This window comes from Brienomyrus brachyistius, chromosome 11 (genome assembly GCF_023856365.1).
Source record: "Brienomyrus brachyistius isolate T26 chromosome 11, BBRACH_0.4, whole genome shotgun sequence".
NCBI lineage: Eukaryota > Metazoa > Chordata > Actinopteri > Osteoglossiformes > Mormyridae > Brienomyrus > Brienomyrus brachyistius.
Window position 1 is genome coordinate 6,087,616 of NC_064543.1, and position 27,792 is coordinate 6,115,407.

The window sequence follows — 27,792 nt, forward strand, 5'->3', positions numbered from 1 at the left end:
GAGGAACATCAAAAGCGCCCATCTGTACCTATCGGATTTATTAGGGGAGAGTCGTGTAATTTACGCATTTTTATCCCATCTGGTAATGAACGGTGTTTAAAAAATTACTATCGGTAAGTTTAATATTCGTACCTTGTTATGTGGCTGTAATCGCAGGTAGGCTAATTCACTTTTCGGAAAAGATGCAATATACGAGTAAAGGCACTGGAGATGATAGTTTTGCAGCCAAGCTTAATATGCCTGAATTTGCAAACCGTGTCCCCATCAGTACTGCTGGTAACAAAATGAAAAGCGTATTTTAAAGAACTGCATCCGATAGTTTGCATGAACATGAACGTTGAAATGCAAATACTTCTGGTCCGTGTTGTAGCCTACTGTGAACGAAGCCTGCAACATACGTGGTAGTAAACGATTATTCTCTACTGGAAACTTTACAGATGTGTTTCCATAAATTTCAAAACAAGTTCCAGTACTGTGGATCAAACAGAAAACCTTTACTGTATTATGTGCCCACGACAACCCGCATTGTTACTAACCAGCCCGGAGCGTCTAAGATGAAATGTGACCTATTTTTTTCCTTTAGGTTGTGGTCAGAGGTGGAGATTTCAGGTCCAGAAAGTAAAAATCCAGACCATGATTTTTTTTTTTCAACCAACCAGTTGAGTACTCTGTGACTGTGACTTTTTATACGTAACTGGTTGGTTGAAACAAAACCGTGGTCTGGATTTTTTTACTTTCTGGACCTGAAATTTCCATCTCTGATTGTAGTGCAACTGTACGGACATTTTGACCGATAACCGATATATTTTTTGTCTGATATAGCCCATGCCAATAAACTGCTAACCCCCGATTCACTTTCCGAGGGACTGGAGGAAGATCAGAGGAATGGTGCATGTCATTTTTTGTGGGAAACTAAAGATTAATCTGCGGGCCAGCTTTAGTCTGGCAGTAACCTTCTCGCTGGATGTATAGGACATATTCTAAGTTGCCATCTACCCTGTATTTACGAGATTTTTCAGTACTGTACAACAACATAAAAAATAAACATGAAAATGTTTTGGATCAATACAGGATGCGATTTGTCATATATGTTAGGAGCACAGGAACGACCCCCCCCCCAGCTACACAAAGTGTATCGTCTGGAACACCCCCACTATTATTGATCATTATCATTATTTTATTAGTTATGTCTTTTGCATTGCATGGTGTTGCTTTCTTTGAATATTGATATAGGGCTGAAACGTCGGACCGATTGACTTCTAACAAATATCGGACGATGCAAGTATGTTAACAAAGCACTGGAAATATGTTGACAAATATGTCAACGTCTAGTTTTAGACGTACCTGATCTGAGCAAAGCTGGAAGCAATACGTAGGGCAAACTTGGTTTGATAAGACTGAGTCCAGCGCCCCCGTGTTATAAAAATCTCTATCCCAGGGGCGTTTCTTGGTATTAAAAAAAAATCACGGGCCTAAGTCAAGTTCACCTGAGGTTTGACTTTTTTTGTGAAGGGAGATTGGCATTGGGGCTACAATATTCGGTGCTATAGCACCTGACGACCCCCATGGGTGCTACCCATATTAACATTAAAAGTAGGCTGGGTGTTTTCGCGGTGGTTCAGTGTGCATGAATTTCCGTATTAAAACAAAGGTGTTGTGTTTGTTTTGGTTTTTTTTTTTTTTTTTTTTTTTGTTCCATCACATGACATTTCCAGTGCCATAGGCATTGATGCTATTTACAGTTGCCACTCTAGTTCTAATGTCTATGCTTAGGCACCGCCTCTTTTACACCCCCCCCCCCTCCCCCTGACTGGCTCTGTGCTGATGGGCGGGGGAAACGATAACGTCCGTGTCAATCAGCGGCTGGCAACGTAAGATGCTGCTTTTGACAAGATTTCAGACTGCGTCCACCTTTGTGTAACACATACCAGTTAAGCTTATTTTTAGAATTGCCAGCAGGTTGAAGATAAAATCGCGCAATATGAATACGCTGCTGTAACAATTCAGTTCTCTCGCTCTAAATATACACACACACACATATATATATACACACACACACACACACACATATATATATATATATATATATATATATATATATATATATATATATATGCACACACACACACACACACACACCCGTGGAGGAGCGAGTCCACCAACGATGTTGCTAATTTCAGAATTATTATCTGTGACAGAATAATACATGTCAATATTAATAAGGGACATAAAAACAATTAGCAACATTAAGCCATCGGATACCACTTTACTGTGGATGTCGAGGCAAACTTATTTTACAAATCAAACACAAATGTCAGCCTGTAGTATATATTTTAAAAAATTGGTATAAAGGAATTATGTACTTGTCCGTTCATTAATCTAGCCTAATCAGATGAATAGTGTAACATAGAAGTCATATGGCTTCAACATTTTGTGTGCTTTGACAATAAAAAATACAGTAAAAGCAAAAATTCTCTGTTGACATACTTTGGTTTTAGTCTGTAAATTGTGTAATGTTTATTAGTATAGAAACTCCGGAGTTGCTATGACGTTTAACATATTACGTTTTTGCACATATTGATTGACTGGTATATATGATGAAATATCTTACACCCAGATATCAAGATGAAAAACAAAAGGAAATGTTTTAATCGTGATCCTGCTAACGCCGCAGCTCCTTTGAGTGCTTTAAGAGAGCATCGCTTCCCTCTTGTGGACGCCGTGAGTTACGATCTCGTCTCGTAGTTTCAGGAAAGCTGTCGTGTTTTTATGCACATGTATATATTATATATATTTATTTATAAATGGTGTTTTCAGGATGACATTCACGATAAGGTAATTTCCGTCAACTAACCAAGCCAGCGTGGAGGGTCAGCGCCTACAGATGTAGTGTTATTTACGGCGAGGTGTCGTCAGGAGAAGCTGCCCGCGTGCGCACACCCCCTACGGGTCTGACAGGGCGAGCTGCGTGCATTTTATAACCATAAAAATTAAGGGAAGATTTTCTTATCACGCAGGGACGGATTTATTTAGACGATCGCTCGACAGATTTTCAGACGTACTAGCGCGCCATTCCACTTGCTGTAATATATGTTTGTGGGGTTTTTTTTTTGCCGGCGACTTTGTATTTTATTTTATTTTTCCGCTTTATTCCCGTGTTTGTCATTGCACTTGTTGACTTTTCAAAATCTTCTGGGTCTGAATTTTTTTTCGGCAGCTCTCGGTCGGATTTCCACTGGACCAATATTGTTTTTATTTTTTTCTTAACCCAATAGAGCCCCCCCCATACTCCCCCGACCAGCCAGTGTTTTTAACAAATGGAGGACTATGCACCGCAGCACTTTACACTGTTTATTACAGTTTTTGCCGTCTTCAAAGATACAATGTAAGACATTAAGTACGGTTGCCTGAGTTGAGTCCGTACAAGTGGGATTTTCCAGCGCCGTACATAGATGTTTTTACTGCCATTTTGTACAATTTTTGATAAAGTCCGTGTTTTTTTTTTTACAATAAAGTTTTTTTTCTAGTTGATACGCTTTACTTTTGGAAGAGAGAAACCTACGTGCATTTTAACGCCATTCTTCTGAAATTTCTCTTACATCTGGGGACGAGGGAAGGAAGCGGAATATATGTATTTATTCTATAGATGATTCTATTTTTTTAGCTTGATCACTCACTCGGAAATGTCTAAATCTGCTGCGAGGGGGAACCCCGAGTGTCGCTAACTTTCCCTGGAAGCGCCGCGGAGGCGCAGCACGTCTGGTCTGGGGGCAGCGACTGGGAGTCTGACTCCGCGTCCACAGGCGACCGCCCGAAATTACAACCACCTGTACGGCCAGCGAACTTCCTACGGTCCGCTTTAGCCGCCAGCATTAGCCGGCTACTCGGACAACTCGTCGCAACACCTTTGGACACCGACCGGATGATTTTGCTGCGCGAAATGGATTAATTTCTTTTAAAAAACTTTTTATAAATATATTTTATTTTTTAACAATAGACGCGTATTCTGGGCAAAGCGAACTTTTGAACCCCTCCGCGGCCCTCGCCATGTCCGGATCCCCGGGCTCGGCTGGGTCCAACCCACGGAAGTTCAGCGAGAAGATCGCCCTGCACAACCAAAAGCAGGCCGAGGAGACGCGGGCCTTCGAGCAGCTGATGACGGACTTGACGGTCTCCAGGGTGAGCTAATCCCATACCGAGGGACCGGCGCCTGTTCTGGTTTAATAGGGGGCACTGATCGGGGCTCCAGGCCCACTTTCTGTCCGTGGCCCCCCGCAGACACCCCCGCAGCCCCGCTCCGGCTCTCAAAGTGGGGCAGCTGTCATGCCTGAGTTGGGGCACCGCGCTTCGCAACTTCGGCGAGTCACACCTCTTACAAACAGCTTTTAGTTCTAAGGCTCTCACTCATATCTGACATTAAAAAGCTCTTATACCTTATTTTAAAAATACAACATTTAAATATGCATATATTTATATATATAAAATAATGTGCATACGTAATATGTGATTGTATATTTATGTGTCGTATATGGGCGTGTTACAGCTGAGGAAACGTCTAATCTAAACGTATGTTTAAAAACAGTGCGGTTTTATTCGTAAAATTCTAACAACATAACTGTCAACATCCGCGTTTTAATCTTGCGTTGGAACTGTCAAAGATACAATAGAAATCGGTGGAAGCTGCAATCTGCGTATTCGTGTATTAGTTTATACAAATTGTGAATCTCGTTGTAATACTGTGATTGAAAGTTTGTATTTTGTACTGCCAATATATTTAATAGTGAGTACATTGTTAGGTTTGGTACGAATTAAAATATCATTGTATTCCAGTACAATGGATTAACGATCTTCCATGCAGTGTAGTGTACGTTACTCATTATGTTGGTACTTTAATGATTATGTTGTTACTTTAATGATTTAATGATAATGCAGTCATCTGATATTGTGAAGGGGAAGAATACTTTTTTATGGAAAGCCATGAAGTATTATTTTAACATAACCGCGTGTAAACATTGCTTTAAATTTCAATGTGGTTTCCTAGTTGTCAATGGTTTGATTACGGTTTCATAGCCACGTTGTTTCTTCTCACCTGCTGTTTGTTCACTTTTTCCCGAGGTTTTTATTAGTTCAGTGGCTTCTAATCCGTTAACTATTTTCTCCATTACTCAAAAATGTATTTTAGGAGAGCTCCTTCCGTTATCAGGGAATTTAAGTAGACCAGATTAATTTCAACAGGGCATTTAGTGGATGGATTTTCAGAATGATTAAGATCTGTCTAGATTAGTATTGCTGATTGCTCTCATCTTCCCAGTGAACAGTAATTACTTTATTATGTAGCCATAATAAGAACTAGTCATAATCTGGAATCACACCCGATGAAATGCGAAATTCGGATGCTGAGCTTCAGATAAAAACATCCTATATTTCTGTGACTGATAAGGTCTGTGTTGCTCGCATCTGAGAGTCGGCTTAGATGGGGAATCCTGAATGTGCCCAGGATTATATCTCACTTCAGTGCTCTGCTGTGTGCTGTCAGTGTTTTATAATCTTATAAAAGCTCTCAAGGTCTCCTGTTTCTCCTTCCTGATGGGCATGAGGTGTGTGTGTGCGTGTGTGTGTGTTAGCAAGGTTACTGCTGACTAACGTATGGCTTCTGCTATGCCTTCATACTGTTCGTTTGAGGTTTTCAAACCGGAGTCGTTCTTTTATTCTTTTTTTTCCCTCTCCTTTTTTCTCCTCTCCTCTCCCACCCACATCGTCTGCCAAGAACAAGTTGGGAAGAGGCGCTCGAGCTTACCGGACATAGCTGGAGAGAGTGGCCTGGGTTGTTGTCTGTGAATTACCTGGAAAACGCAAAGTGACAGCTCGCCGCTGGTCCCTCGCATGCAAAATTCGGGCTAGTCTTTGGATTTGGGGGAAACCGCGTGTGCGTGTATAAATAACAGGCCCTGCTGCTCTGCAGGGTGGCGAGTTTCTGCGATGTTTTGCATGTTAACCTGCTTGTTCGTATTTCCTTTTGGGGGGGCTGTCGGAGAGCCATGGTGCCACAAACTGCTTTTGCCATTTGGGTTATTAGGTGCAGATGCAGTTTTAAAAGTGGCATCTTATTTCTTGGCTTTGTGCTGGAGGCCCTGCATTCCAGAAGGACGTATCGCGGGAGTCGATTATTTGGCTGCTATCTGCGGTTGTGCATCATTTTATCAAGTTTTCTTAACATAGCTTGCATTGGAGATGGTCCCAGGGTATGATGGTAATTCATTAGCAAATAAGAGCTAAGACTTTTAAAATGGCATAAAAGTGCTTTGCTTGTGTTTGTCCCTGCCGTTTGTCCGGCTTCGCTCAGTTCAGTAAGTGTCCAGTCAGTCACTTCAGAGTGACGTTGGACGGTATTTATTTGAATTTTACTCCTGGCTCAAACAGCTATGTTAGGTATTCTAGCGAGTCATGAATTGCTTTTGTCCTCCAGGAAATAAATGGCCGATGTTAATCACCGAGGCCCTTTTACGATCGGAGTCCTCTGCTGGTTACCCTGGCAAACACGAAGTTCTGTGAACACTAATGGTGCAAATAAATGCAACGTTACACACACACATTCGGTCAGCTGTCCAATGAAAGCTATCAGAGCACTTATTAGGTTGCGTATAGCGAAATATTTAATGCACAGTTCTATAAATATGAGAGTGAAGAGATTAAAATTAGAACGACCTTGGAAAGAATATAAGGGGCCATTGAGCGCTCTCTGGTATTGGGGCACAATGTGGCTCTTTATGGTTGTGCTTGTGGACTGCTCTGTAAGAAAGATTTTATGGTTCAGGCTCTACTGAATGAAATTTCCCATATGGTGTGACCTGTCAGTGACCCCCCCCCTCCCCAGACAGGCACACAACTTGTGGATTTAAGAGGAAGTCCTTCCTCTGGTCTAGTTTCAGGATATCACGCAAGCGGTACTTTCACATACGGCCGAGGCTGTTTTTAATGGGAAGAATGACCAAGGATGTGAAGTCAGACGCTTGTAGATGAGTGAAAGTCGAATGAAATGAACATCTCTGCTTTAAAAAAAAAGCTTGTTTTATAGTAATAGAGTAAATGCTATCTGCCTGATTATACAAGGTTTATTTTCTTGTTTCTTTTGGGTTACAGGATGCATTCACAGTTTTCTGACAAGCATTGATCCCATTTTTAAAAGGCACCCGGCTGGTGATGCTTTGAGGGTTTTTGTCCTGTGGAGACCCATTTTGTCCCCCTTTTTAACTTTTGTAAGACTTGCCCTCCCAGCACCAGAGATGAGCCCTCGCTTGCATGTGAAGCGAGAAGGTGTTTCCCGAGACCTCCACTGTTGTCTGTACCCCTCATTTCTTGTTTCCTTGTCGGCTCTGAGCACCAAGCCCAATCTGTGGCTGAGGGAGGTGGGACACCCTACTGCCGATCTCTGCTTTAGAGCCACATAACGAGGTTAAATCAGCAAGATGCTTGACAGACTTTGTGCGTTTAAGTTGGCACTCCTTTTCTGCAGCAATTATGTGTTTTGTTTTGTAGTAGTTTTTGTACCTAAGTTTTTAGTGCTTGGGTTTCCTGTAGACTTTGGTTTGGATGAGCTCAATCAAGATCAGTAGCATCCTGTTGAGAATTTATGACTCTTGCCATCCATGTGACCTTTTGTACTGACCCGTCGCATGAATGGGGAGTTGATCTGCTTAGCTGTTCTGTCTTCAGATGTGCTCTTCGCCGTGTCTGAAAGAGGAAGCATTTTTAAAATCCCACGTCCCTCTCAGGTGTGTGTCGCCTGAATGACACGGTCAACTATTAGTGAGCGGCACATGCTGTGAGTCTTACTTTGGACCGCACTGTTACTGGCGGGTTTTCCCCTGTTGTTCATGGGAACGAGATGCTTTGCCAAGATCACCATAGCAATCCTTTCCCTTTGCCTTTCTTAAATTGGAAGGATGCCGGCCCCTTGGGATTTGCAAGGATACAGATCGGAAAAGCCTGGAAAAATTTGAGAGCTTCCTGGCAGGTACAGCTTCTGTAATCCCACCCGCTGCATTCAGCGGGGCCGGGGCAGACTCATGGGCTCAGCCCATATCGTTTGGCATGGCTGCTGGTCTGCAGTATAGCGCCCCCACACATGCTACATCTTTACATTATCGGGAACCTTGGTGAGCAGTTCATCTTGACTCGAGGAGATACACCTGCAAATGGGAATGCAGTGCATAAAATACTGGAGGGTGGAGCTTGAGGCGACGTGGACCCGAAGTGCAGCTTTGTGGGAAAACCAGGTCGTGAGAGGTTGACCCGTGAAAGGGATGGGTGGAGCTTTGGTCCATATCAGGTGGCTTTCTGGCCCGTATCCATTAGAATGGGAGCCGGTGTCGAGTAACCAGAGACGAGAAGGTTTTAGAAACGGAAATGCTCCTTTTGTTTTATAACCACTGTGACTCTGAATCTCGCTGTTGAGGTGTTGGGATTTATATGTCTGCTGTGTGAAGGCTGTTCACCTTTCAGCATATTTGGTCTGGCAGAGCTGTGTATCAGCGTCTGTGGCTTATACGACAATCAAGACAAATGCTTATCGAGGAAAAAAAACCTGTCGGGGTGCTGTTTTTTCAACAGAACTTTTCTACAATAGCTCTGCAGCTGGGAAATGTTTTTTTCCCCCTCCATATGTTTATTAAACCTGCCAAGAGATCTGGATGAGGACAGACTTTGAGATTCAAATTGTTTTTCTTTGGGCGTTGGGAAAAGGTAACGCCTTTCAGATTTGCCTGTTCCTGAAGCGGGCTGATTGTCGATGTGATTTCCCAGAATGGACTGTCTGCCGAACGGCCACTGGGCTGAGGGTTGGAGCACGCGAGTTGTCCACTTTTGGGACTGACGTCCAAAATGAATGTCTGTGATCCTCCGAATGCGCCCTCAAGCCATAAATAATCCGTCTCTCTGTCCCGATTGTCACAAAAATACCAAATCCTTTCCCAGGGGTCTAGCTAGCAGCTGGTCTCATTTCCTCAGTCTTCCAGTCACTCACTGGTAGCTGTCCCACACTGGGCATTCCCAGTACCACAGATCGCCCATAAACGCTTTAGTATAATGAATCAAACCTTTTGATTGTAATGTTCATTGCCTAACATCAAGCACAGTTGGCCTTGCCATTGCAGAAAATGTGATATTAACTGTAAATGGTAAAATTAAATGTGTATGAATGTTCGATGTTAGGCTGAGGGTGAGAACTCACCCTAAATTCTGCCCCCCGAATTCCTTCCCAATAGGTGCAGTTCCAGAAAATCCAACAGCTTCGTCTCTCTCAGACTCGAGCACAGTACTATGGGGGCTCACTGCCCAACGTCAATCAGATCGGCACAGTCAACACAGACTTCCAGGTAAGTCAGGCTCTTTGTGGTGCAAGGAGGGCTTAGACCAGTAAGGGATGCTTGTTCCCCGGCCCTGCAGGCCATGCCGACTAGGATGGTGGCTGCTGCTTCATACTTACTAATAATCCCTTTCTGTTTAACAAGTGGTCACCTTTCAAATTGCTTTTGCTGCAGAATAGAATAGAATCTGCTGATGCCATGTAAATACATTTAATTTCATTATGGATGGAATATGCGTGTTCTCCACTGTCTGCTGATAGTGTTTGATGTCCAATTTATCAATGAAAAGATGTTTCATGATCTATTTAAGTATCCTATGTGGCATTTGTGTTGGTGGTTGTTGTCTGTATATAGTACTTTGTATCACAAATTTTAACAGCACCGATAACCAGCATCATTGCTAATTGTGAATATTATCTTGTTGATCGACGTCCATTTGAAACTGTTTACTGATATGTAAAGACAGGTCCCTATTTGTTGTACCAAGGGTGTTTCGTTATGTAGTTTTACGTTTGTTTTGTAAAGCAGGCTCTGATGATGGGCTTTTTTAAAAGCCCTCAATGTGGTAATGTGTGTTTCTCATCGGACAGCGACGATATGGGTTTTTGGGTTTTTCGGCTCCCGTATGATGATTTAGTAAAACTGCAACCCTGTATGTGATATGAATGACGTGTCAAAATAAGGACCAGCAAGGAGCCTCCTTTGGGAACGCGGGAGCCCTATCCCTGCCGCTAAGCCGTTCCATCAAAGGGGGCTTGACGTGAGATCTTAGCTCGCACTCCAGTCAACCTTTAGACAAAAGTTAACAGTTCGCCCTGGGGTATGAATTTGATAGCCTCAGCTAGTGTGCGGCCATGACGACAGGGCTGGGCTCGCTTGGCTGCCCGCTGGACATGATCCTGGTGTGTAAACTGAAAGTGCTTTTGATGAAAGGCCTCATGGATAATAGCTCTTTGAGGAAGAGCAGCCCAGCGATCCTCGAAAGACGATAGCTGGCAGGATCCGAATGGAGCGTGGTATGGCCCCACCGTAGGACACATTCATAGCTCCGCCTTGTTTGGTTACGCTTGATATCTCGAGACAATGGCCCTGTTCTTGGTGTTTCTGAGCACTGTGTTCTGTCTTGCCTCATTAAATCAAAAAAGGAAGAGGGGAGCGATATGGTGTAGGTGAAGCTGAATGATGTGGGCGGAGTCAGTGGCTCGAGTGACAAGTTGTGGGCCTGACTGGGTGCTTTCTCTCTCTCTCTCTCCCTCTCTCCCCCCTTCCCTCCTTACTAACCCCATTCCCAGGGCGCGTTCCCCACGAGCCCGGATGTCGTGCGGGGCACCCGGCACCATGGCCTCGTGGAGAGGGTCCACAGAGAGCGCAGCCGCGTGAACTCGCCTCACCGCAGGCCCATGGACAAGCACGGCCGGCAGATATCCTTTCAGGCCGTGGGTCAGGGGCGACTCTGAGCTCGCCTCCATCCAACAAGCCGATGGAGTCTTCGTGTCTGCTGCCCCCCCCCCTTCCCCCCCTTCCCCCATGGGTTCATTACAGCCCATTGACCCGGAGGTGTCATTTCTGAAGATGGTCTGTCATCTCCACGGGAAAATGATTAGGATGTTCTTCTTTATAGTCTTGTCTGAGAGAAGTAGGTTTTGAAATGGTATTCACATACTCATTACCCATGACATGTTTACATCACCATCTTACATGCACTCATCCTGTCTCGGGCAGGCTGAGAGCAGGGTTGAGTTAACCTGGGCTTTAGCACAGGCTAGCGTTTTCACAGCACGAATCAACCGCTGTTTTCCTTTTTACATTGTCCAGTGTTAGATTTTACTGGGCAAGTTAACTGCTGAAGGAAGGAGCACACCATGGGCAGGTCGGAGATGCCGGCTGATGCCTGAGCTCCCAGATCATTTCAGTGCTTGTTTTTACAGGAACCCCAACTAAGAGGCCGAACCCTTTGGGCGGGGCCTCGACCACCATGGCACCGCCCATCTAGGGGATAACCTATCTGGTGCCATAGATTTCAGCATGTGGGATGCCCTTAGCATTACATAAGGAGGACGGTATACCTGCGTGTGAACAGCCAGCAGGATCGGGAGTCTGGCAAGCGGACGGACACGGGCGGCTCAGTGGTTGAGTGTCCTTCCTCTCTGTGTGTGTAGGACAGAGTGGTCCTGGACTCTGCACTCAAAGTGGCGCTTGGGGCTGCGAGGGGAAGTGGTTGGATTGAGAATGGTAGGCTGGCATTTGCTGAGACCATGTCCTGAAATAATCTGCGGTTTGTTTAATATTGTTTGTTGTGGTTTGGGATGTGGTTCCCTTGTTACTCAATTTGTAGATTGTTCATTGTTTCCTCTTTTTGGTTATACATCTGGGCTGAGCTTCCTCATTCCTGCCTCTGAGCCAATGGTATGGCTCGAGACAGAGTTGGGGGCGGTGGGGTTTTCCCTCTGCAAGCACGAGGCTCTCTGGCGGGGGTGTGAATGGAAGCAGGGCGGGGATGGGGCTTCTTCCCAGTTTTCTCATCATTTACCACTGGGAGCCTCGAAGCAGGATGTGCCTGACTGATCTTTTCTAGCACCCGATGATGAGACCAAATGATCGCCACTTGTGTCATTGTTAGCGGGGATAGGGCCCCAATTCAGCCCGGCCTACAGCCACTTGATGTTCCAGCATGGAGAGGAAGGCTTCACGGCAGCATCAGGCTGCAATCTGATTTGGCCTCAATGTCTTAAACTCCAGACGCCGCTGATGGCCCCGGCTTGTACTTACACAAATCGCGTTAGCCATGCGTGCCGAAGGGAGGCCTGACAGCTGGCCGTTGTGGCCGTCTCCGGTGCGTGCCGAAGGGAGGCCTGACAGCTGGCCGTTGTGGCCGTCTCCGGTGCGTGCCGAAGGGAGGCCTGACAGCTGGCCGTTGTGGCCGTCTCCGGTGCGTGCCGAAGGGAGGCCTGACAGCTGGCCGTTGTGGCCGTCTCCGGTGCGTGCCGAAGGGAGGCCTGACAGCTGGCCGTTGTGGCCATCTCCGGTGCGTGCCGGGGGGAGGCCTGACAGCTGGCCGTTGTGGCCGTCTCCGGTGCGTACCGAAGGGAGGCCTGACAGCTGGCCGTTGCGGCCGTCTCCGGTGCGTGCCGGGGGGAGGCCTGACAGCTGGCCGTTGTGGCCGTCTCCGGTGCGTGCCGGGGGGAGGCCTGACAGCTGGCCGTTGTGGCCGTCTCCGGTGCGTGCCGGGGGGAGGCCTGACAGCTGGCCGTTGTGGCCGTCTCCGGTGCGTGCCGAAGGGAGGCCTGACAGCTGGCCGTTGCGGCCGTCTCCGGTGCGTGCCGGGGGGAGGCCTGACAGCTGCCCGCTGCGGCCGTCTCCGGTGCATGCCGGGGGGAGGCCTGACAGCTGGCCGTTGTGGCCGTCTCCGGTGCGTGCCGGGGGGAGGCCTGACTGCTGCCCGTTGTGGCCGTCTCCGGTGCGTGCCGGGGGGAGGCCTGACTGCTGCCCGTTGTGGCCGTCTCCGGTGCGTGCCGAAGGGAGGCCTGACAGCTGGCCGTTGCGGCCGTCTCCGGTGCGTGCCGGGGGGAGGCCTGACAGCTGCCCGCTGCGGCCGTCTCCGGTGCGTGCCGGGGGAGGCCTGATAGCTGGCCGTTGTGGCCGTCTCCGGTGCGTGCCGGGGGGAGGCCTGACAGCTGCCCGTTGCGGCCGTCTCCGGTGCGTGCCGGGGGGAGGCCTGACAGCTGCCCGTTGTGGCCGTCTCCGGTGCGTGCCGGGGGGAGGCCTGACAGCTGGCCGTTGTGGCCGTCTCCGGTGCGTGCCGGGGGGAGGCCTGACAGCTGGCCGTTGTGGCCGTCTCCGGTACGTGCCGGGCCCCAGCTGCTATGTGAGTGCATCTCAGTCGTGGCGGTGAGACAACAGTGTCCCTGCGCTGTGATGTGGGTGCCCGTCGTGCCCTGTCTCTCCCCCCCCCCCACATTAGCCGCCCAAGGCTTCTTAAAACCAAGGACATCTCCTCGCCTAATCCAGGACCTCTGCTTTATCTGTTAGAATCCAAGTGTCATCATGTCTGTCAGCGGTGTCAGCTAAGCATCTTTGTGTGTGTGTGTGTGTGTGTGTGTGTGTGTGTGTGTGTGTGTGTGTGTGTGTGTGTGTGTGTGTGTGTGTTTGTGTGTGTGTGTGTGCGCGTGCATGCGCGTGTGTGCGTGCCTGCCTCTGTGTGGCTCTCCATACGCCTCTGGCATTTCTTCATGCGTCTGTTTTTCCTCCTCCTCTCCATTTGCTGTACTTTTTTTTGCAAGCACTACACAAATTCCCCTTTCTGGCTGTTCTAAAGAAAGCTTTGAAAAATCAAGAGTTCTTTTTTTTTTCTTTCTTTTTGTTAAACGCTCACCCACACTTTTCCCCTGATTGCGTGCTCGTCCGGCCTCCCGATGGACAGTAACCGTCGAGTCTCCTCGCAGCTTTGGCCCAAATGACTTCATTTTCCGAGACCCAACAGATGTTTGACGGTGAAAGCGCTGGACGTTTTTCTGCCCTCTCCGTTTCTCTGGAGTCTTTTACATAATGCGAGGAATTAAACTTGGACACTTGTGAGCACTTGACAGCGAGCCATTGTCTTGCCGACCTTTGATGGAAGCTCATTTATTGTTCGATGTATGTGTCTGGCAGCCACGGTCAGATTTACATGCTGTACTTTTTCCCACTTCTAGCCACTCGTCTGCCTCGCAGTTTGTTTTTAAACGTGAGCTCCTACTTCCTGTACTGTGATTTAGCCCAAAATGTGCTGCAGTTTGCAGTGTTATAACCTCCCAGGCCAAAAAATGGCTAAAGTACCATAATATAACAATACATCGTACACAAACATAATCATAAGAAAGTCCAGGAAATACAGGATGAGCTGGAAACTCATTCTCTAGATCACAAGAAGGTTACAAATGCAGGATTTATTTAAGAAAAGCAAATTACAGTTTTGCTAAGATAAGTGTTCTAATGGAGAGCTTAACAGTTACTTGGTTATTTCTGAGATCTGATATGACACAGTCGTCATACCTTGGACTAAGTTTTGTCCTGGTAGTAATCCATCACTATGTGATGGCCAATCAAATACTCCAGCTGCCTTAAATAGCAAAAGATGTTCACTCATTGGGAGATTAACATGCATGGTTGGGTTAGTTCAGTTAGGTGATCATGTGAAAGAGAGTGGAAAGAGGTGATGACTGGTCTTAGTAGCTTAAAAGCTATTTAGCATTGTTTGCTGTGTTTTATTGTTACATGGTAATTAAATGGATTAAAGTAAGATATAACTGAAGGGTCTGAATTCAACCCACTGAGCTTTTAATCACATGGTGGTTGCATCAATGGGTGGAGTCACAGCTAAGAGATCCAAGCTTCGACTGGCCTTTCCTTAACTGTGTGACGTGGAGAGCTCCCCCTACGGAAATGCCTACCTGTCTCCTCCCCCGGACAACAGCTGGCGAAGGTGAGTTACCGCCCCCCCTAACCCGTTTGGGCTCACGGTGGGTGGGAATTCGGGAAATCTGGCAGAGGGTGTCCGGGAAGGCAAAGATAACACAACACCCCCAGACGGTAACGGGAAGCAGTGGGATCCTGGAACGTGCCCCCTTAGGAGCCTCGCGTCCCTCCCAGGCTGGGGGGCTTTTTCTGACCTCTATGAAGGTTGCATGGTCGACAAGTAAGAATGATTTAATCGGCATGTATTCCCCATGCAAATAGGAAGCCGCTGGACTCTTCCGGGTGTCTCTGAGCCTTACAGCTGGGGGGGAGGAGGAAATCATTTGACTGCACCTGCTTATACATTTATTGAAGGAGCCCTTGTGTTTTTACGAGGGACCGACCTGAACAATCAGTAATGAGCCCCCCCCGTACGGGCCGGTTTGGGGGCAGGGAGGCCTGCAGGGGCTCCATGTTTACATACAGAGCTCTGCTGCTCTGCTGCTGTCTGCCGCCAAGCTGAGGTTAATGTGTGTTTTTATTTCTCATTTACAAAGCAAGTCTTCCACCCATGAATATTAAGAATTATCTCTCAGAATTTAATCTATTGCTGCTACATTTCGGACTGCTTAGTCACAAACTTGTCAGAACGCTCCAGAAATGTCCCCCAGCCTCACAGAGGGGGACGGACCCACTCCCTGCTAATCACGCTGCTTTGGGGAGGGGGGGTGTGCGTTAACCCCCAGGCCCTCGCTCTTCCGCCTCCTGGCAGTCAGAGACTCTTCTGTTTCTCTCTCAGACGCCTTCCTGCAGAACAAAGACCTTTTTTTGCCTTTTGTATGATCACAGATTTCAGTCCAAATTGTCTTATGATCTCTAGGCTGGGTTGAACATTGTGATATTGGAGGAATTATTTATTATCTTTATGGATGTATGTTTGTCCTGCCTAGACTTCATAGACCTGTAAACATTTTGTATGAATCATGTACCTTTACTCTCTCTGGGTCTTGAGCTGCCAGCGGTCCTGGTGAATCCCAATACTAACCAGCCATCTTTCTCTCTGATTTTTAACCCGCTCTTTTCTGAGAACGACAGCATTCTGCCGACTCTGCCCCCCCGTGTGGCACTAACACCCCTTTGCACCTTCACCGGTCAGGTGTCCCAGAACAGACTGTGCTCACAGCCTGAGCCAGACTCCTGCTCCAAAGCGGGCAGCTGAGGAGTGCCGAGTGCTGGGGTCCGTCTGGAATGGAGACGTGCTTAGCATCTGCTTGCCTGGCTTCTATCCAGTCTGCTGCATGGGAGCCTTTTCCCTGTCGTTTCCCTCTCCGTGTGTCTGCATCCGCTGGAGACTCGCGCCCTCGCGATTCCGCCCTCGGAAACGCCGGGAGCAGTTTGCTGAAATGTCACCCGAGCAGATCCTAGCAGAGTTTGCTTGCATGCGGCTCATCTTAAAGGGTTTATTGGAATTGTAGTATTAGCTGCAGGTAGTGGAGGTGTATGTGTTGGTGCGTTTGCATGGCTGCGCATGTGTGTGGTTGGAGCCCTGTGCTGCTGCGTGAGATTTCTGCAGCTGCACAGACCCTGCGGAAAATTTTAAGTAATTTATTTTTTTTAAAACAAATTTTATTTTATTGTAATGATGTGGGGTGGCCCTGACCCCTAGACCCCAGGTGCCCCTTGGACCAGGTGCCCGCAGCGTAGGGGGTCCGAGGTACCTGTGTCTCAGTGAAATGTGGCCCATTTGTGAGAACGCGGCCGTCCACCAGCCGCCGCTGTCACATTCTCCCACATCCTTGTCTTTGCAGCAGCCTGTCCTCCTTTGGGTCAGTCCATTCAGCCCTCACTAGGACTGTGTGTTTTCGTCGCTTCTTCCCACAGGGCCTATACCCCCCGCCCCGGTGACTGGGTGGACCGGCCTACCCAGGGTCCATGGGCCTGTCCCTGTGGAGTGCAGCTGGGCTGGATTGGCAGCCCGGGGTCAGCACCGCTCTCGCGGTCCCACGCTCCCCCCCCCCCCCAGCCGCAGATAGCCCTTCCACTGCGCTGGGCCCAGACATAGATGAGACGTCAGCTAGCTGTCCTGTGTCTTTATCCTTGCGGGTTTCTCCCGCGGGTTGCCTGGACGCCAGCATGGACCCTACAGTGAGAATGAAGCAGCCTCCCATGGGGGGGGGGGGGGGGAGGGGCCCTCCAGAATATCAAAGCTGCCATAGGTCGCGAAAGACCGGAATCATGCGAGAGGTCTGCCTGTCATGCCTGTGGACTCGTGTGGGGGGGGGGGGGGGGTTTCTCCCACCAAAGCAGCCGTGGGCGACTCCTAGAACCCCCCGTAGGGTCATTCCGTGAGTATGCTAGGCCAGGTGGGCATGCGGTGAGGCCCTGTCCTTCGTGGGGGGGGGGGGGGGTATCAACCGTGACACATCTGCGCTGCTTCCCCAGGGACTGCCGCATTCAAAGTATGCCCCCCCCCGACTGTATTCAGTTCAGGGGGCGTGCCTTTTTCGGAATATACTTGGTCATTTTAAGTTTCTCCAGCACGTGTTCCTTGTTGCACGCCAGAACCTTCTGGAGTTTTGTTTACAGTGAAGCTGCTGTCAGATTGGCTCATGCACCAGCTGTTCCGCTTCCTCAGGTTAACCTGGGTCTCAGGGTTTGCCTTTCCATGCCCTTCTGCCCTGACCATCCAGTGCCCCAGTCTCCTGTTCTGTGACTCCTCACCTGAGTCCCTTTCAGCCTGCCCTCTCAGCTCTCCTCCTCTACTAACCCCCACCAGGGCGGCGCCGTGGTCCACTCGTGGTTTTAAACTGTGGTGTTTCCATTTCCAAAGGGATCAGCAGCCCTGGAGCGAAGAGAAACGGCATGGATTTAGATTAATGTCGCAGCTCAACAGGTGACCTCTGACCCCAACCTACGAAAGGGTCCCTCCTCCGTTTCTCTCTCTCCATTTGATGCTCCTTTCATTCTGCACTCTTTCCTCATCATTTTGGTTTATTGTTCTCAGTGCTGGAGTCTCCTTATGACTGAAGTAATCAATCACATGACCAGGTTAAAGTCACCTGACACGGGGTTATGAGGCTCAGCCTCATGTCCTGCTCTTTCACCTCCGGCAGCAGGTGGAATTGTCCAGCTGCATTAACGTTGAACAGATGCCACAGACACACCTCCCTTTGTTGCTGGGGGGGCTTGTGATGTGATATGGCTGAGAAGTATAGACACAGCTCTCCGACACACGGCCCCCCATGGGGTCTCTGTGATGCCTGCATGCCGCCTTCCACTCACCGCCACCTCCCCTTCCCCCACAGGACAAACTCCGACTCCGCCCTCCACACGAGCGCCATGAACCCCAACCCTCAGGACCCGTTTGGGCCAGAGCAGCAGTTGGGCAGGGTACCACCCCAGCGTAACGGTGAGTGTAGTTTGGGCGCTGGCCTTCAGCGGGACCTTGGCCGCGTGTCCCTTTTGCCGCTGCACCCCCCGCTGTTTTCACCTTGCATCGCATTGTTGGATGCGAGCCTCACTTCACTGTTGAGGCAGGAGTTCAGATGGAGGCTTTGTAACGGATTGTGGTTGTTTGTTTAGCCAACAAGCTTAAACAGGATATCGAGGGAAGATCCTGGCGAGGCCTTATTGCATGTTGTCAGCATGTTTTTTGGGGGGAGGGAGGTCTGTGTAGCAGAGAGACCCCCCCCGTGCTCTGTGCATCAGTCCCCCGGCCACGAGGGGCGACTCCATGGACCTGAGCTGTGAGACACCTTCAGCCAGGCGTCTTCTCCCAGCATCCTGCCCCTAATTCGCGCCTCTACAGGATTACATAGCGCCACCAGCCTTCTGTCTCGCAGGCGTTTCCTCCCCCAGGGTAGTGGGCCTAGCCAAGGGGGGGGGCGTGGGCAGGCCACTGGCAACGAGCCGTGCGTGTGGGAGGGCAGGGGGCAGGAGCAGAATGGAGCTCTGTTTGCCTGGGCGGGAAACAGTCGTGCTCACTCTCCCTCTCTCCAGCTCACTCTCCCTCTCTCCAGCTCACTCTCCCTCTCTCCAGCTCACTCTCCCTCTCTCCAGCTCACTCTCCCTCTCTCCAGCTCACTCTCCCTCTTTTTCTCTCTCTCTGGTTCACTCACTCTCTCTCCACCCCCCCTTCTCCCTCTCTCTCTCCCTCTCTTTCTCTCCAGCTCACTCTCTCCATGCCTGACTCTGTTTATCCCTCTCCTGCCTTCTGTTCCCTCTGACAGCCAGCTCAGAGCGGCAGCGCCCCCCCCTCCACACACACACACACACACACACACACACACACACACAGGCATGCACACGTATCCGGTCTGACCAGTTCCGGGCCGCTGGGGCACGCCGCTCCAGCACGCCGCTCCAGCACAGTGGCGATTCCTGCTCCTTCTTTATTATTTATTTATGTGGAGCCTCTAACGTCATCGATAAGACTGACGTCAAAGCTGGTACGGGGGGAGGTCACACGGTCCCGTTCACATTGAGGGGTCGTGTACGGCCTCCGGTCACAGATCATTCTGATGATGTTCTCTCTCTCCCTCCCCCTCTCTCCCACTCCCTCCCTTCGGCGGGGCCGGGCCCACAGCTAGCATGAACGAGGCAGATACGGATGGTCCCCGTGACGGTGAGTGAACTCGCTGTCGCCCCAGCCGGGCCGGCTCTGCGCAATGCGGACGGACCCGTTCCTGGCGATGAATGGCAGGCAGTGGCGGTGGCTGCAGCTACTCTCCGCCGGGCGTGTCACTACGCGGCCACACGTGTCCCTCGGCGACATTCCACAGCACGCCTTGTTTCCATGTGCGTGTGCGTGTGTGTGTCCCGCCCTCCGACTGACGCCCACGCCTACCTGCTTGCGTACGTGTGTGCGTGGGCCGCGTGGTGATAATTCCCTGTGTTTGGCTGTGTTGGCGCTCCTGCGTTGTTAGGCGTGTGTGTTTATCGCCTGCGGTTCAAAGGGCCCTCTCTCTCCTGCCGTCTTTCCCGCGACCTCTGGGGGAAGGTCACCTGTCTGTCACCCTCACTCTCTCCTGGGCAGAGGCGCCCCCCAGTGGTTAGGTGACAGCCGGCTACTCTCTCGCCCCTGCAGTTTTCTCCTTTCCTGCCTTAGCGAGTGAGGAAGGCCTCCGCGGTGTCAGCAAACCCCTGCCCAAGCAGCTGTGGGAGGCCAAGAAGGTGGGTGTGTCATCCAGGCCTGTTTACATCACCTGACCCACATGCTCGTGGCTGCACAGTGGCAGCCAATGGAAAATATGGCTTGAGGTCCCCGCCGAATGGGGATTTCCGCTCCCAAGCACGGGGCGGCGCTACCGTGGACCGAGTCCATCCCCTATCCTTTCCGTTCCAGATTCAGTCCCTGTCTTCTCGGCCCAAATCCTGTGAAGTGCCTGGAATCAGGTGAGTGCTTTCAGGTAGACCAGTGAAGTTAAACGGGGTGGTAACCTGCGCCCAGCTTCATGATCAGAGGTGCGCTCTGATTGGCCCTGGCTACGTGACCTGAGACGTTCTCTGATTGGCCCTTCTGATTGACACGCCTATCTCAGGTTCTTTCTGTGGAATGCTGCTCTTTGGAATTGACCTGTATGTGTCTGTCTTCCTGCTCCCTTAAACATGGTCCCCCCCCATGCCCCCCAGCATTTTCCCATCTCCGGAGCAGAGCATGGGGCTCTCCCACTACCAGGGGACGCTGAACACGGGGGGGTCGCTACCAGACCTCAGCAACCTGCACTTCCCCTCCCCCCTGCCCACCCCCCTGGACCCTGAGGATGGCAGGTACCCCTCTCTGAGCGGGGGCAGCAGTACAGGCAACCTGCCGGCAGCCATGATGCACCTGGGCATCGGCACCTCACAGGGTACGTGGTGGGGCGGGCAGTGGCTGTGGTACCAGTGGGGTTATCCCAGTGCACAGTGGTGCTCTGATCTGGGGAACATCGCCATCCTTTGGGAGATGAGACTGACACATTCATTCATTCACTCATTCTTTCTGTCTGTCTGTTACGTTTTGGGGACCGAATGATCCCACAAAATGATAAAAGCCTGTTATTTCGATGTTGTGGGACCATTTTTCTGGTCTCCATAAGGATGACGTCAAGTTTATAAAAACTGCAATCAAAAATCTGAAAATGCCAAAAGTCTGGTATTTTGTTTGGTTACTTATGGTTAAGGTTAGGGCTGGGTGGGGGTTAAGGGTGTCATAGTTGGGATTAGGGTTTTGCCCACAGAAATAAATGGACCCACAAAGATACGAGTACAGGTTTGTGTGTGTGTGTGTGTGTGCGTGTCTGTGTGTGTGCGTCTGTGTGTGTCTGTGCGTGTGTGTCTGTGTGTGTCTGTGCGTGTGTGTGTGTGTGTGTGTGTCTGTGCGTGTGTGTGTGTGTGTGTGTGTCTGTGTGTGCGTGTGTGTGTGTGTGTCTGTGTGTGCGTGTGTCTGTGTGTGCGTGTGTGCGTGTGTCTGTGTGTCTGTCTGTGTCTGTGTGCGTGTGTGTGTGCGTGTGTGTGTGTGTGTCTGTGCGTGTGTGTGTGTCTGTGTGTGCGTGTGTCTGTGTGTCTGTCTGTGTCTGTGTCTGTCTGTCTGTGTCTGTGTGCGTCTGTGTCTGTGTGCGTCTGTGCGTGTGTGTGTGTGTGTGTGTCTGTGTGTGTGTGTGTCTGTGTGTGTGTGTGTCTGTGTGTGTGTGTGTCTGTGTGTGTGTGTCTGTGTCTGTGTGTGTGTGTGTGTCTGTGTGTGTGTGTGTGTGTGTGTGTGTGTGTGTCTGTGTGTGTGTGTGTGTGTGTGTCTGTGTGTGTGTGTCTGTGTGTGTGTCTGTGTGTGTGTGTCTGTGTGTGTGTGTGTGTGTGTGTGTGTGTGTCTGTGTGTGTGTGTCTGTGTGTGTGTGTGTGTGTGTCTGTGTGTGTGTGTGTGTCTGTGTGTGTGTCTGTGTGTGTGTGTGTGTGTGTCTGCCCGCCCTGCATTCAGTCTCTCTCCCTCTCTTCATCCTCCTCCCCACCCATGCTGCAGGTCTCTCATCCTCCCTGAGTAATCCCTCCATCCACTCGTCCCTGCGGCTCTCCTCGCTCTCCGCCTCCCCCCCGGGGGCCCTGAACAGCTCACCTCGGCGCCGGCCTGCCCCCGTCAGCCCCCTCACCCTGTCCCCCGGTTCGGAGCCGCGCAGGAGCTTGGGCAAGCCCCTGTCCCCCACCATGTCCCCGTCCCTGTCCCCCATCACCCAAGTGAGCGCCCGCGGCGGGCGTCCGTCGCCATGCCCATTCTCTGTTTGCGCGGCTGCGGGGCCCCACGTCATCGCTAATGCCCGCCGTCTGTCTTATCGCTTTCTCCAGGGGGTTGCCTTGGACACCTGCAGGTTGCCGATGGAGCCGCCCCCCCCCTACCCCATGTACAAACAGTCCCACCCGGCGGTGCAGCAGAGCTCACAACGCACCGTGCAGGCCATGTCCCCACTCTCCAACCTCCAGCTGGACTTCAACTCCAGCAGCGTGAGTTCCGTGCCCCTGAAACGGCCGCAGCAGTCAGGTAGAGACAGTGATGGCCTCCAGGGGGCGCCGCCACTTATGTTGCTTTTCCAGTGTAATATGGGAACCGATACGCATCAAAAAAGAGAAACTACTTACAAGCAGCTTCCGGCATGATTCCATCTCGCTTAGTAAAGGCGCTGCCAGCTTTGGAGATGACAGTGGCGTAGAGCCGAAGAGACGCTTATTTACTGTTCACACGGTGTACGTCGTGATTTACTACGTCGTGATTTACTATGTGCTAACGTCCACCGGCAAGGCTCTGAGAATCGCTGCTTCGTGTTAGCGTGGAATGCTAGCGGAATTAGCCTCAGCCGGCGGAAATCTGCATCACGACTCCATTCCGTTCGGCTGTTCCGTAGTGCTTACTGGAAACGTTCCGAATTACTGGAAGTGCATTACTGTGTCACGACGAATGATATACAGAATGCATTGTGGGTGGCAGTGGAAAAGCACCAATAGAAACCGTGAGAGTGATGAACTGGCCCGGCTTCACCTTAGGCTGCCGTCTCAGACGTGCTGGACGGCCCTCGCTGGTCCCCGCACTGCGGTCCCCAAGGCGGCACGTTTAACCTGGAACTCTGTTCCCGGCAGCAGAACAACATGGCGAGCTTCTTTAACGACCCCTTCATGGAGCCGCAGGGTCCCGGCTGCCAGTCCCAGTCCAAGGCTCTGTCGTATCAGGTTGGTGACCTTCGCCCTGCCCTCTCGCCGCCGCGCTCCGGGACGGACCCTAAACCCAGGCCTTGTCCTCCACAGCTCGAGCAGTTCAGCATGCTTGACTGTGGGATGGGCTCTGTGGGAGGAGCCTCCTGCCTGGACCCCGGCTCCAGTCTCTACTACTCCCAGGCAGCCCTGATGGGTTTGGACAGTGGCCAGAGCAACCTGCAGGAGTCGCTGCAGAGCAGGCAGAACATGCTTTACTCCAACTGCGGCGGAGGCGTGCCCAACATCATCCTGACAGGTATGGGGGCGGGGCCTAGGCCTTATTGGTGGACGGAGAGGCATTATTTTAAAGCTCATTTTCACTGTTCATAATTTTATTTTTGGGATCTGCTAGGATATATTTTCGTAGTTCTGTGTTCCAAAAACTTTGTTTATCTTATGCTGTAAATCTCTATTCAGTCTCTCTAATGCTCTTAGAGCTTTAAACCCCACCCCCGATGAGCCCATTGTGCTCTGATTGGTCAGTTTGCCCTACATGTTCCGCCCCAGTTTTGCAGTAAGTAGACGGATCTTTGCTGGTATGTGGCCAGTAAGGATCGTGTTACAAGGTAACCTCACCACAGGACCACACCATTCGCAACTTTTTTCAGGGACATGTTCACACCGCAGATTTAATCGCAATTTAATCCCCAAAGCAACAAACCCATAACTAAAAAAAAACATCTTTATCCTCCATTGTTTTGCCATAGCAGTTTGTGAAATTGTGTGGGAAGTTTAACCTCCAAGCTTTTCACGTCTCCCTTGCTCATTTAACGGAAAGGTCCCAGTTCCTGTTGTGTGGCCAGGAGCTACAAAAGTTCCTGGTAGAGACCTGGGTCCAGGGACTTCTAAACTGGGTCCAGGTTCCAGAACTTTGGGGTGATTGTGCATCGTGTCATTGAAGTAAGGGCTGGAATACCAAGGCGTTTCAGGCAGATTAGAGGACAGTGGTTTGTGTAGTGAGAGTCGCTCCCTTTGCCATGTACTTTGGGCCTTTTTTGGGATTTTTCAGACTGTTTACATGCACATAAAGCTATATAACTCACCAAAGGAAATGGGGAAAATGTAACTTTGGAAGTAGTGGGAGGCTGGCTTCAGAACCCCTTGGTGGCTGGGATTATTATGGGCTGCCGTCCATCTTAGCCCACTTTCCCCTTGACTGTGTCCCCTCTGCAGACGACTCGAACCCGAGCCAATCCAAGGACATCAGCAGGGCTCTGTCGGCCGTGCCGGAGTGCTTCGACTCAGAGGGCGGCTTCCCGCTGGAGGACGAGCTGCGGATCGAGCCGCTCAGCCTGGATGGGCTCAGCATGCTGAGTGACCCGGACATGGTCCTGCCAGACCCGTCTGTGGAAGACAGCTTCCGCAGCGACCGGCTCTGAGTTGACGCGCGCTCTTGTGTGCGATGACCTGGCTGCTTTGTGAATGAATCTCTGTCTGATCCGCTCAGTGTGCGGATTAGTGCATCAACACACTCTGTACACAGCAGCTAAACTGGCCCAGGCTCTTGGTTCTGGCAATTCGATCCCCAACGTATTTCATTTGGACGGAGCCGTTCGGTGTCCCTGGTGAGGTACACACACACACGCAGGTGGAGGAATAGTCCTTTGGGGCTGCCCCGATTCTGCTCGATCACGGGACACAGCGTCTCGGTACTTCTCGTACTTCTAAAATAACGGCCGCATCGCATGCCGAGACCTCTGCTGCACCCAAACCGTCCTCTCGCATAACCTGTCCTGCCCCCTGCTGGCTGAACTCGGGTAGAAGATGGACAAGAGCCACGTGTTCCGGTGGTCCACAGGTCCCATGTCTCACCAGCACCAGCAGGGCTTAGAAGAATGTGGCAGGACCTGAATCGAGCTTGGAGGTCGTAACTAGGCCTGCGTACTAAGATCTGCGAAAGAAATTACAGCTACCAGCCATCGTTTCCCAGCTAAAAGAATTTCTAATTTCACAACAAGATGAGGCAAAAAAAAAAGTAATTTGCAAGTGAAAAAGGCTATTTCTGTACAGAGTGTTATTTTTGCATATATATTTTGTTAAAATGTTTGCCTGTAACACCTTTACAGTCTACTTCGAATGTATTTTTACAACCGGCAAAAAAGGGCAAGCTGTTTACAATTGAAAAATGAAAAAATGATACCTAGTGTTTTCTTGGAGTTTCTAGGGCAGTTTTGATATAACAATTTAAAGGAACTTCTTTTAATTGTGTCGTCTGCTTGTCTTGTCTGAGTAGGTGTGGCTCCGATTCCACCCCCCAGACTCGCCGTGCCGGGAGGGTGCAAACCTTGCTATGCATGAGAGGGGCACTGCGCTGGGGCAGGAAGGACTTGTACCCCAAACTAAGCGATTTTACTCCTTATGCTGTTAGTATATATCTATCTATATACCATATATATTTCTGATTTTTACACAGCTGTGGTATCACTGCTTACACCGCATCACACACTTTGTGTTCAGAGTGCAGTATCGCGCCTCTCTCTCCTCGTGGGAGATGCAGAGACTGTCTGCCTGCCAGTTTTTAATGTAATGTGAAAGTCCCGGTCTTCATCAAAATCAATGGTTTTCAATAAAACCATAGCTTTATTCCCCATACAGTTGGAGCCACTTTTTGTGACTTAGGGCTTAATAAATTAAAAGCCAAATAAATAGAGTTTAAGGCTTCCTATTAGGACAATTATATTTGAAACCTTTTTAAATAGTGCTACTGAGATCATTTTTTAATCTTGGAGATGTAGCTCTTCAGCGCCTCCTGGTGTCCACTGTCTGTTAGGACAGTTCTGCCACTACTGTGTGCCCGTTAAGGGACTGCGTTGATATTGTGGCAGAATCTGAACCCGTTTTACACTGAAGGGATTAAAAGTAAAAATCAGAAACAGAAGTGAGCAGATCAGGCGGTGGAATTACAGACCATTTGGGATGTCAGAAGACTTGTTTACAGCGTGACATTCCTCTCACTTCTAGGGAAAATGTATGCAGTTGATTGGAGTAGCCATCGGTTTTAATGGCTTTACAAATGAGCATTCAGAGTTGTGCATTTTCAGCGAGTTCGTATGTCACATGAGACAGGTTAATACTGAGCTGGAGTGAAACCCCCACCCATCGACGTAGCGACTCTGTCTGCTCTCACAGGTGGGTGGGGTGTTAAGTGAGATTGTCCACCAGTGCTGCGGTCTAAGCTGTGGATGTTATGGCAGACGCTGACAGACGGCTTGCTGCCTTCCTGGGGGGAGGTTTATTGTTATTTTCTTGTTGTTTCATTGTCTTTTACTGACGATGGTTTAGGTGGTCAGTCAGCTTGAGTCCCAGTTTTTCTCTCTTCGCTTCCCAAACTTGTTGTTTTTAAGGTCTGGTTTCCTGTTGTGGAATGTTCCCCTAAATGCCACCCAATTCTGATTTGATGTTGTTAAACCTTTACAATAATAATTCTCTCCCACCCTATATTTGCCCCCCCCCCCCCCCCCCCCCAAACTCAGGCAGAGATCCTGCTCTATCGCCCCCCCTTTCTCTCGCCTTACTCTGCTGAACTTTAAGCCCCAGTACCCACTCTGTGACCTTCCACTTCCTTGTCTTGGTCTGCTATCTCTGGGTCCTTACAATTGCTATGACGGCCTTTCATTATTGCTGGTAGTACTCTTACCGTCATCCCTTTGGTTCTAGAAGGAATTTCCTGTCCCTTGTTTTGTACTGTGTTATGTTTCTAGTTTTCTTTTAAAACAATGTACAGTTCTATTATTTAAATAATGTCTCTTGTCCACTAGTGTTACTTTTTTTTGTAATGTCATTTAAGTCTTTCTTTTTCAGATATTAAAGTTTTAATACACAAAGCATTTGGATTGTGATATGTTATAGTGCTTAACTTTGATTTAATATAAACAATAAAAATATATACGCAGAACTTTAAATGTGTCTTTTTCCCATCTCTGATTTAGCTGTCGTTGTAGTTCCCGTTTTGGACAGCAGAGGGGCCTCTTACCCCTAATACGCCGCTCGAAGAGGAGAGACGCACGATATCCCGTCGCATAATTTGAAAAGTCAGCTTTTCATTTTCACAGTATAACTCTGCCAGAGGCGACGTCAGCCTTTATTAATAAGTGCTGAAGGATGCACTTTTAAATTTATGGATGGGATTATAATTGTCACCAAAACTATTTCACTATGATTTACATATTTGAAGCCACTAGGTCTTATTGCACTTTCTCTAACTACCTCCATTAACAGAAGAACATTTGTAAGTGAAGTTTGACAATAAAGACACCAAAATCCCCAGTTTATTGTTATCCGCAGAGGTTTCTTTCTATATGATTAATATTCTCAGATTTGTATGGCCATCAGGAATGACCGCAAACCGTTTCTGCGATGGAAACTCCAACGTGCGTCAGGTGACGATGAATCTGCGGGCGGTTAGCGCTGTTCTACCTGAACCGAAGTGGCGGAGCCGGGAGGAAGCCGAGGCAGAGGGTTTACTTCTGTTATTACCCCCAGACTGCTAGAAGATGGAGTTCTATTGCAATTCCTCTTTGTAATGTTTGTGGAAGTTGATCCAAAGGAATTGTTAGTGGCACGTTTAAAGGGCCCCGTTCTGCCTGTGCGCGCGCACTCTTTAATTTAACGGTAAAGAGCAGCAGTTTGATCCGGACCGACTTCCTCCGCCTGTTCTGTTCTGATTTCTTTGTACTTAATAGGCTGTGGATGCCGTTCTGTACGAGTCCCCTCACTAAATCTTAGATGTGTTCCTTGTTAAGCTTTTTTTTTTTTAATGAGCTCTTGGTATGTTTCTGTCGAC

The 27,792-nt window shown here is 49.5% G+C and overlaps 1 protein-coding gene across 5 annotated transcripts; it reads left to right on the forward strand.

The window, feature by feature from the left end:
- The first annotated feature begins 2,710 nt into the window (after nucleotides 1-2,710).
- On the forward strand, nucleotides 2,711-26,911 carry crtc3 (CREB regulated transcription coactivator 3). Of its 5 annotated transcripts, none has more exons than XM_049030791.1 (15): nucleotides 2,711-4,179; nucleotides 9,264-9,374; nucleotides 10,658-10,786; nucleotides 14,765-14,826; nucleotides 17,629-17,691; nucleotides 18,104-18,207; nucleotides 19,384-19,422; nucleotides 19,885-19,970; nucleotides 20,143-20,192; nucleotides 20,430-20,647; nucleotides 21,790-22,001; nucleotides 22,110-22,265; nucleotides 22,899-22,985; nucleotides 23,061-23,265; nucleotides 24,183-26,911. In XM_049030791.1, exons 1-15 carry the CDS (start codon nucleotides 4,048-4,050, stop codon nucleotides 24,386-24,388), a joined length of 1,860 nt encoding a protein of 619 aa, XP_048886748.1. In that variant the 5' UTR covers nucleotides 2,711-4,047; the 3' UTR covers nucleotides 24,389-26,911. The 5 variants fall into 5 exon arrangements, with proteins under 5 accessions (XP_048886748.1, XP_048886749.1, XP_048886747.1 ...); XM_049030790.1 differs by having other exon boundaries at nucleotides 2,713-4,179; nucleotides 22,896-22,985; XM_049030792.1 differs by lacking the exon at nucleotides 19,384-19,422 and having other exon boundaries at nucleotides 22,896-22,985.
- Nucleotides 26,912-27,792: the final 881 nt, after the last annotated feature.